Source organism: Merops nubicus, unplaced genomic scaffold, assembly GCF_000691845.1.
Source record: "Merops nubicus isolate BGI_N331 unplaced genomic scaffold, ASM69184v1 scaffold14837, whole genome shotgun sequence".
Lineage (NCBI taxonomy): Eukaryota > Metazoa > Chordata > Aves > Coraciiformes > Meropidae > Merops > Merops nubicus.
Window position 1 is genome coordinate 4308 of NW_008621088.1, and position 10050 is coordinate 14357.

At 46.4% G+C, this 10050-nt stretch overlaps 1 protein-coding gene across 1 annotated transcript in view; it reads right to left on the reverse strand.

Moving 5' to 3' along the window:
- FBXO47 (F-box protein 47) overlaps window positions 1–8805 on the reverse strand; it is a 9926-nt gene extending 1121 nt beyond the window's left edge. The window contains exons 1-8 of the mRNA XM_008944341.1: window positions 8637–8805; window positions 8011–8181; window positions 4852–4928; window positions 3971–4048; window positions 2959–3067; window positions 1949–2125; window positions 1261–1407; window positions 531–673 (exon numbers count right to left, since the gene is read on the reverse strand). Of these exons, the coding sequence (XP_008942589.1) occupies window positions 531–673; window positions 1261–1407; window positions 1949–2125; window positions 2959–3067; window positions 3971–4048; window positions 4852–4928; window positions 8011–8181; window positions 8637–8805 (1071 nt within the window). The remainder of the gene's footprint in view (window positions 1–530; window positions 674–1260; window positions 1408–1948; window positions 2126–2958; window positions 3068–3970; window positions 4049–4851; window positions 4929–8010; window positions 8182–8636) is intronic.
- Window positions 8806–10050: the final 1245 nt, after the last annotated feature.

Below are 10050 nucleotides of genomic sequence, written 5' to 3' on the forward strand. Positions count from 1 at the left end.
TCTTGCCTTGGAGGGTTGCCCGGGGCTGGTCCAGCCTGCCCAGGGCAGTGGTGGAGTCCCCGCCCCTGGAGGGGTTCCCAAGCCGTGGAGATGTGGGGTGAGGGACACGGGGCAGTGGGGACCTGGCAGTGCTGGGGGGTGGTTGGACTCAAGGGTCTTGAGGGCCTCAAGAAGAATTCTGTTTCTATGAGCACAACACTACAAAAGGCAAGATGGAATCTTAGAATTAACTATTGATTTTTAATGAATGACTGGATCAGTTTCACAGCCTGGGGAATCAGGGTTTGTTATGAGGACACAGACTGTTGTTGAGATGCTAAGGGAAGAACTGCTCCACCATTTGACCTCCAGGACAGGCCTGGCACCTTGCAGAGATGTGCTGGGCAGGGACCAGAGGCTGGCTGAGGACCAGCCTCTTGCAGGACTTTACCCCTGGTTTGTAGGAGATGGGGAAACAGTTTTGAAGCCTGAGAAAGTAAATCTAGGGGTAAAGAGATGAAAGGTTGGAGCTGGCTCAGTTCAGTACTCACCAAAGTCAGGAAGACCATGAGCCTGGCTAACTCTGCAGTCCTCCCATTCACAGCTTTACTGGCCATGAAAGTGAAGCAAATGTTGTTTCCACTCAGGATGAGCAGCCGAGCATTGTTCTCCACCAGCCACTCCCGGGGAACAACTGGGTAATAAACCAGAGAGAGCTTTAGTGATCTTTGAACAAAAAGAACACAGCACCACAATAACTCCTCTGGAGGACTTGAATTGCTGAGCTGTTGGCTCACCAGGATTTGTGAGGGAACACCCTCAGGAATACAACTGCAGCAGTGAAATCATGTGAGCAACTCCTGCTGGCAACACAGAGCTCCCCACCATGGCCTCTGTGCCACCATCTCACCCCAAACTAACTTTCAGTGTAGCCACTAACATTGCTCAGTAGAATTTTGGCTTGAACAAAAGTTCTCAGCTTACACAGCTTGGACAATGTTCCCTTAATAATGGGTAGGCAAAGCTTGAATTGTTCAAGGTCTGCTGGATTCTTAAATATTCCACAATGGGGATAGAGAGCCTGAGGCTGTGAGCAGTGCTGGGTTTCTCTCACCCCTGGCTGCTGCCTGGCTTCCCAGTGTAATGACTTTCCCAGTTACACCACAGCCACTGGGAGGAACAGCACAGGCAGTTTCCTGTGGTCTGAAACCACACATCTTGCCAGATCTGGAGGACAGGAGTTTCTAATCCTCTGGATTAGTGAAAAAGACAGAACCACACCTGAGAGCTCATCCACCAGGCTGATAACATCATCTGCTGTCCACTCTCGAGCCTCTGTGTCATACAGCAGCTTGATTGCCTCTGCCAGGCCTCTCAGGCTGCTCTCATCTGTTGGGCCTTCTATCATCTTCTGCCAAACCACGTGTCCTGAGCAACACATTAACCACAACTGCTATTAAATGACAAAGTTGTTGGTTTTAGGGTGTTTTTTTTTTTAAACAAGGAAGATCCTAAATGGGGCCTTACAGCAGAGCCATAGGGGTGGGATTTGGGTGACAGGGAGATGATTTTCTCCATCTGTCATTTTCACAGGAGCAGTGGCAGTTGCAGCATGAACCAAAGGGCAGGTTAAAGGAACCCAGGTCTAATCATTAACTGAGAGACATGGTTTTCTCTCATGCTGCTTTGAGGGGCATTCAAACTGACTCTGCCCTAGGCAGGGGAGAATGGAGGAACAGAAGTGCAAGTTCTTCACTTGAGTTATAACTTTTATATACCCACACATATGTATCTCATTTGTGTGCTTTATGTACCTTGGGCCTGGTGAAGCAGAACTCTTTTCTAGGCAGTACAATTACATTTTATTCCCACAAACCTTGCAGCAATGCTGCACCCTGCAAGGGAACCTCACTCTTGGGGAACAAGCTTTGAAAATTAAACCCCCCACCCCCCGGCCACGACTACTCGCCATCCAGAGAGGACACTGGCCCGAAGATGATGTACAGCAGCCGAGCTTGATTGACGATGGGCCACGGCTTGAGGATCCGTGTCAGCCAAAAGGCGGAGTCGCTGCGGTGCAGCCAGTGGTTGAGCAGCACCCCCCGGCAGTACAGCCGGATCCGCAGCTCCAGCTTCCGAGCGCTCCCTGCCGTGCGAGAGGAGAGGTGGGGAAGCCCAGTCAGCCTCGGGCAAGAGAGGGAGAGAGGAGGATTCTCTTAAAGCTGCCCGAGAGGGTCTAGGGGGATTTAATTACATTCGTTCGGGTAAGTTGCACTAGTTCGTGTCTGTCGTCGTTACAGGGGCTGGGACCAGTTTATCGTTGTGTGGGTAGAACCAAAATCTGTGTGTTCTGCACCCTCTGTGCCACTGCTGCTCACAAACCATGGGAGCAGCTGCCCAGGACACACCTCACACCCCAGGCTGCAACAGGCAAGGAAGGAGATCCTGGGGGGTGTTCATACCCAGGGGGAGGAGTCCCCTCTGCTCATGGACCACCATGGACCCAGAAGGATTAACCCTCCCTGTTCACTGCATGGCTTTATTTCTGTGCTGGCTCCTTGCCTGTTGATTTTACTGGCACTGGTGTAAGATCTGAGTCCATGTTGTTGGTTACATGTGTCCATAATTTACACATGGGTTTGATAATGGAATGATTTAAAAAAAAAGACCCTCAATACCTCTCAGTAGAACTCTCTTCACTATAGGCTGTATCAGAGACAAGAGCACTTATGTTTGCTTTCAGTGATGAAAAAAATAGCTGTATTTGTCTACACAAAGGCCAAAAGTTTGCTTTGGGGTGCCCAATTTCTGCCAAATGTGGGAGCTGACAGAATGTACACAGGTCAGGGAAGGATTGGTGCTATCAGGCAAAAACACCCTCAGTTCTGGCCACGCTTTGTGTGCAGTGATCACGACCCATTTTCTGACTTCTCCCTGCTAGCAGGTTTTGATTTGCAGGGCTCTTGTTGCTCTGATTACCTGGTTTGCTGCTGACAACTGTCTGCACCTTGCGGGGTAGGTTGCTCAGCTCACAGAGGAAGTTGAAAACCCGGTGACACTCCAGCTCATCCCAGCCTGCTGTGAGGATCTGGGGGTTCAAAAAGAAAGGGGCAAAGACTGAGCTATACATTTAGACCACAATGCTATTTGTCGTGTTAGAGCAAGACAAAACCTGTCCTGTGATTTCTCAGAGGAGCAGAGAGGGAAAGGTAGTCACATCTTTTGTCTTATCAAACACTTCAGTGCTGCATATGCATAAGACACCAGCACACACAAGTTTCTCAGCCTTAAATGCATTTAAAATGTGCTCAAAATCCCTGCTCTTCTGAGAGAGGGTTTGTTTCTGCAGTTTTCTTTCAAAAAATTGCTCCCCAGTAAAGCCTTGGGAATGACAACTCCACCACTCCACCACTAAACCTCTCAGAGAGCGTTGCCCAGGTCCTGCCCCCAGCATTTCCCTGTGTGCCTGCACCCCAGGGGCCAGTGCAAAGGAGCTGTGGATTGCTGAACTAATTCATTTCACACTGATTTTCCATATTTTTTTGTTTAGATTAACTTTAAGCTACCACAGGCTAACAGAAAACATTCTGGCCTGTGATGCGTGCAGGCATTTACTTCTAAACAAAACCATCCCTGCTCTTGCTTGGCTGGGGAAGTTGAAGCTGTGTCATAAAATGCTCCCCTTCCCCCCACCTCTTCCTAGATAATAAATCGCTAATCAAAACCCAGACTGGCTGGTCCTGAAATCCAGGCCAAGGAATTCTCCAGAGGCAAATCAGCAGCTATTACAACCAGAAAGGAAATTTGGAGAACTGTGTGAACGTGTACCTTCCCCCTTCCTCCCCAAGGCTCAAAACCATCTTCTATTTCTGAATAGCTTGCAAAAACACAGATTAATTTAGAAAGCAACCTTAATTTTCTTTTATATTTATATCTATTTCCTAGTTCTTATATATTTATGACTTGCCTTCTCTCCACAAAGATACTGTACCTGTAAAAACACCCCATAGCACTGCAGTCCTAAGCAATGCAGAGGACTTGGACAGCCAATAAGTTTAAAACAGGAAACCTGCAAGTGCAAAACATTAGTAATTTATCTTAACTGGCCAGGAGCTAATTCCTGTCTTTCAAAATGATCTGCAAATAAATAGCTGAAATTCAGGATTCTCCTATTGTGCAAGGAACAGGAGAACTTGGAGTCTCCTTAGTTCCAGTCATAGGAACTCTGTTATGGTTTAGCATTAAGATGAAAACTGTGCTCAGATGGGTCTGCAAAAGGTCTCCAAGAATCACAGAATGGCTTCAGTTGGAAAAGAATTTTAAGATCCTTAAGTCCAATCCTTCCCCCAGCACTGTCAGGTCCCCACTGCCCCGTGTCCCTCAGCACCACATCTTGACAGCTTTGAAACCCCTCCAGGGGTGGGGACTCCACCACTGCCCTGGGCAGCCTGGCACAGCCCTGGGCAACCCTTCCAGTGAAGAATTTTTCCTCATAACCAACCTAAACCTCCCCTGGGGCAAACCAAGGCCATTGAGAGCCACCCTGTCTTCAGGAAAGTAGAATTTCTCTGGAGAGCTCTGCTCTTCCACTGCAACATTTACTGTAGTCCACAAGCTGAAGCAAAGTTGAAAACCACTGTCTGTGGAATGTGAAATCTCCCTGGAACAGCCTTGTGTCCAGCACGCTGGCTTGGGCTTCTCTGTTGTTATTAAAGAGACTAAATCAATACATTCATTACACAGCAGTAATAAACCCCAGCAAATGGACAGTAAAAGGCATAATTGAACTAATCAAGGCAGTTTTTTCACAGAAATGGTTTTGTTAAGGGCCAGGGACAGTTTGAAATGCTGGTGAAAGGAACGTGAACTTACTTCTGAGAGAATCTTGTGGATATACTTCAGCCTGTCCTTGGTGGGCAGCAGCAAGGTGCATCGTTTCAGCAACAGCCCTGTGAAGGAAGCAAGTGGGTGTGTGATGCTGGTGAGTGTGCACACGTGGCACACACGTGGCTGGCTGGCTCAGCACTCGTGTCACACGTGTGCACACAGCAGTGAGGGAACGCTGAGGGAGCAGCCCAGGGGGCTGTGCTTTAGAGAGCCACAGATTCAGGATGGTTGGAAAAGATCTCCAAGATCAAGTCCAACCATCGACCCAACAGCACCAGGGCCACTAAATCACATCCCCCAGTGCCATGGCTATGTGGTTTTTGAACCCCTCTAGGGCTGGTGACTCCAACACCTCCCTGGGCAGCCTGGGCCAAGCCCTCACCACCCTGCCAGGGAAGAAATTCTTCCTCATACCCAACCAAACCCTCCCCTGGTGCCACTTCAGCCCATTGCCTCTCATCCTACTGCTGGTTACTTGGGAGAAGAAGAGAGGAGGGGCAGCTGCTGTTCTCCAGGGACATCTTTTCCTAAAGGAATGTTGTCAGGCAGTAGGTAGGTTTCCTGCACCATAACTTGTTTATAGCTTTGTTTTAAAGTCCCTGGTAGTCGCAGTTGGAGCCCTATTAAAATTACTGTATTGGTTTTAGAATTACAGCTGTTAAAAATACTGGAAATAAATGTTAGTTGTTGCACCTCTTCTAACAGGGCCCTGGGGAACGCTGGTTTTCCCCTTACATCATGGAAAGCTGAGCTTCTAACATTTTTTCATGATAGCCACATGCTCTAAAAAGAAAGTATTCCAAACTGTGTTAATGTAAAACATAGCTAAGAGGTAAAGAGATTTTCCTCTGCAGCCTGGAGTGGTATGTGTTTAGGATGTCAAAGGCTGGGGTTCACTGCAGTGAACAGTTCAAGCAGCATTTTTTTCTACCCTACTGATAGAAAAATGGGTTAAGAGGTTGCTCTTCAAAACCTTTCACCAATATAAATGATTTATATTGTTAGTGAAGAAATCCACAGAAAAACATGATAAAAAAAACCCAAAAAACCACTTTTTTTCTAAGTTGTCAGTCTCCCCAAAAATACAGACCTTCTCCAACATCAAAAAAGCACTTGCTGTACCCACTGTGGTTCCAGAGGGGCTCTCTCCACATGGGGAAGCCTGTCAGCATTCCCACACCACAGACATCGTTTATCCACCAGCCTCAGACACGCTCCAGAACTCAGGAGAGTCAATTTTCCACTGCCTAGGTTAGATTTTGGAGAGAGCTCCCTGCACAACGGTGGAGCCCAGTCAGAGAGCTGCAAACGGGGAGGCAGGGGTCGTGGGGAGAGGCTGAGGGGAGGGGGCTGGGGGGAAGGCAGCGCCTGCAGGGCGGGATGGAGCCATGGTTGAAACAAGGACTCAAACTCCAAACCCCTCCTCGAGTACTGGAGGGTTCCCCCTCGGGCTGGAGCAGAGCCAGAGCCCCCCGAGTTCCAGAGAGATTTACTCAGGCCCTGCTCAGGCTCTCTGCACAGGGATGGATTTTTCCCATGGAGTCTGGTCTTTCCTGCTGTAAAGTAAATATTGATTTTGCAACAGACCTCTTAACAAAAACATTCTCTCCAGCCTTCCACCGAGGACACAGATACTGCCAGTGATCTTCATGCTCTGAATATGTCATGAGTTTACTGCTAGGCTTGCTCTTAGCTGTGGCCTCACACCTACATTTAAATAACAAGTTGCCATTTTCTATGTACTTACTACAGAGCCCAAAATAATTTTGCTAATTTTATTTTTTTTTTTTAAAGAATTGTAGGATTTCAGGCTTTATTTAAAGACTAAACCACTAAGATTATTTTAAGATCCCTCAAAACCTACATGGATTGGTTACAATTGTAGGTCTTTGGTCTGAATGGCTTTAAGAGTGTTCCTTTGCCTGATGTGTGACTAATGTCTTAATTCCAAGCCATACTTATAATTCTTCATCTAATCATGGCATCAATTTATTTATGTCTGGTCAAGAGTGGTTTGGGTTTTTAGCAGACAGGGAACAGCAAATAGATATGGATCAAACGATGGTTTAAATTAATTTGCTTCTTTAAATTTAATCATAGAATCATTCAGGCTGGAAAAGACCTTTAAGATCATCAAGTCCAAAGTTAAATTTGATTGAATTCTTCTCTGGTAGAACGTTTGAGAATGAATTAGTATCAATGCCTTTTAAAAAATGAGGAGAAATGTTAAAAAGCAAACAATTTGGAATGTGAGGCTGTGCAGCACTCCCTCTCATCACTGAGCCCACGCTAGCGTGGTGAAGATTTCTATTATGCTGTGCCAGAAGAGATCTGAGCAGCTGAAGGAGAGAACAAGGGACTCTTTTCACCTGGAAAGGGTTTGGTGAGCACACAGGGAAGAGTGGTGGTGAAAGTGCCCCGTTGTCAGCCTGCCTTTAAGTGAAGAGTGAGAGGAAAAGGTGCTCAGAGTGCCTATTCCTGGAGGTGCTCTGTGTGCCCATTCCCAGAGAAGCTCTCCCTGCCCATTTCAGCCTCTGAGGGGAAGCTGCCTGTGTGAACACCTTGGTGGGGAGCATGACTCTGTCCTCAGAAGCAGAATGTGACCCACAGCACACCTCCAGTAGGTTATCCAGCACCCTTCTGATGCCAAGCAGCGTGGGTTGCCTCAGAATTGGGCTGGGATCAGGAACCACGGCTGCTTTTCCCAGGCTGAGGAACGTGAGCTACTCCAGAGCAGTGCTCCAGCCCTCCCACAGCCAGCGTGGGGCCTGGATTCTGTGGCAGTTTCCAGCGGCGGTGTCCAAACAAACTAAGTTTGGAAACACCTACTCCTGAGAGCTGATCTTCTGCCCAACCCCTGCTTAGGAAAAAGTAAACACCGAGGAGGCAGAGCAGACGTTATTTTTTCCATAACTACGAGGGTTTGGAATCATTTCAGGTAATTCCTCCCACCTCCCCCAACAGTTAATGGCATTTGAGTGGCCCATTTGGCACAGGGAGGAGCTTCACTTTCAGAGGGAGCTGCACAAAGGATTTGGGCCATATCCTCAGCGTTTTACCCATCAATGCATGTAACAGAAGAAACCTTTCAACTTAAGAGCTTGATTCTCCTCTTAATTGTTACCGTTTGCATTAAAGGATCACCTAGAGATTTGTAGTGCTCTAAAATAGAGGATCCTTCTCTCTTGTCAGGCAGCCCATGGTTATGAAAGTCTTGCCATAAGAGCCTTCGGTTTCCTGATGGGGTTGAGATGTAATTAATAAGGTGGTGGCTGATGGTTTTCGACACCATGCTCAGCATGCTGATGTCCCTCACTGAAAGAGCAAAACCCAGGGTACTTGTCAATCTTTACTGCAAGAAAAGTGCTGATCACTAGGCAATAACTTTTATCTTACTTCAGAAACAGGCCAAGAAACAAGACGTGCAAATAAAATTTAATTACTCTTTGTCTCCTTTGCCAACAAAATGTGGTAGTTAGAAATGGATAGATCTAAGGAGTGCTTTTCACACATAACAGGCAAAAACTACTTCAAATAGTTTGCAATTATAAATTAAATTTTGGCCGTTTGGTTGTCCATACATAAAAATAATATGATATATGGACAACCAAACGGCCAAAATAATATTTATACATAAAAATTCAGAGAAGAAGTCACATAAAATGACTTCCAACTAGCTAAAAGCTTAAAAAAAATTTAAATAATCATGGCTTTTTCTAAAAGGAAAACCATCAGGGCAGTTTTCAGACGTTGGGAGTAACGATTCTCACCTGACAGGTAGTTCAGCACCATTTGGAAGATCTCTAGTGGAAGCGTTTGGAAGTACCCGAGGGCTGGCAGGGCCTGGGGGTCTGTGTTCAGGCTGCTGGAGCGGCGGCTGCCGCGGCGGTGTTTGTGCTTAGGAACCACGGGGCAGCTGCCCCCTGCCGTGGAAGTCATTGCTCTGCCCAACCTGTAGGTTTAGACTGGAGAGAAAATGAGGAAGTCTTGTTTTCAGAGGAGAAAAACACTGTACCCAAAAGCAGGCTGAGAGGAAATCACTGCAGGTGATAAAACGCGTTGGAGAGGCAGCCGTGGAGTGTGGAAATCTTGCTGTGGACAGAGGATGAATTTTGGATTTTTAAAATTTTAAAAAGCAAAGGTTGAGTTTCCTGCAGTGATGTGCAATTTGCTGAGTGATTTTCTAACCCCCTGTCTCAGAGAATGGGGTGTTCAGCTGGTTTTAGAGGAGGAAAAGATAAAAGCACTGGGGGGTGTCATAGGAGCGGGACATCAGAAAGTTGGGAAAATAGTTCTGAAAGGAAACTCTTCAGGAACTATATGTGATGGTACAAGCTACAGCAATTAGCAATATTCTTTTACCTTGTTACACTCATTATTCAACAGAATATGCAAATGTTATAGGGCTGTGGTTGAAATGATGGTCACCTTGCTTGGTTCCTCTGCAGTGATCACTATTTACACACACGCTCGCATAGGACCAAAGAAAATATTTAAAGTCACAAAATGGTGGCTCAAAACCTTTTTCCCTGCAGTGTTGAAGTTGATATACAGATTAATTTCATACAATGACTCTCTGGGTGATGTACAAAGGAATCCTACAGTAAAAATTCAGTGACACAGACCTTCCCAGAACTCTGAGGATCTGGAAAGCGATGAGCTTTAAAAAGATCAATAACTACATTCTTTAATTTGATTTCTGAGTCCCCAAAACAGGCCTGCTCCACATTGTCAGGCAACAATGAGAACTTGTGACTCACGACCTCTTAGTATATTTTTTTTTCAACTGAGATTTTTTCACACTGTTTCTTGATTCCAGCAGCTGAGGCTTCAGGGATGTTGCCAAAGAGAATGAGCTCTGCAGTATAATTACAAGAGCTGGCAGCACTGGTAGTGACTATGGGAACCCATCCAAGCTGCAGTGCAACATCCCAGTCACCAGCAGTGGGAAACACACTCAGAGAATAGAACTCATTGTTTCACAGATTAAAAATTTACAAAAATTACAGCAAACAAGCTCCAAACATCCTCTGTCTTTATTACAGAAGCACGCAAGCCAGACCTCTCTAATATGCCACGGAGCAAAATCCCCTCATCCACAAAGGGAGCCCTGTTTGTGCTGACAACTGGAAGAACAGGGGGCATTTAATTAACCACGTTACAAATGGGTCTGGCTGCCCCGGG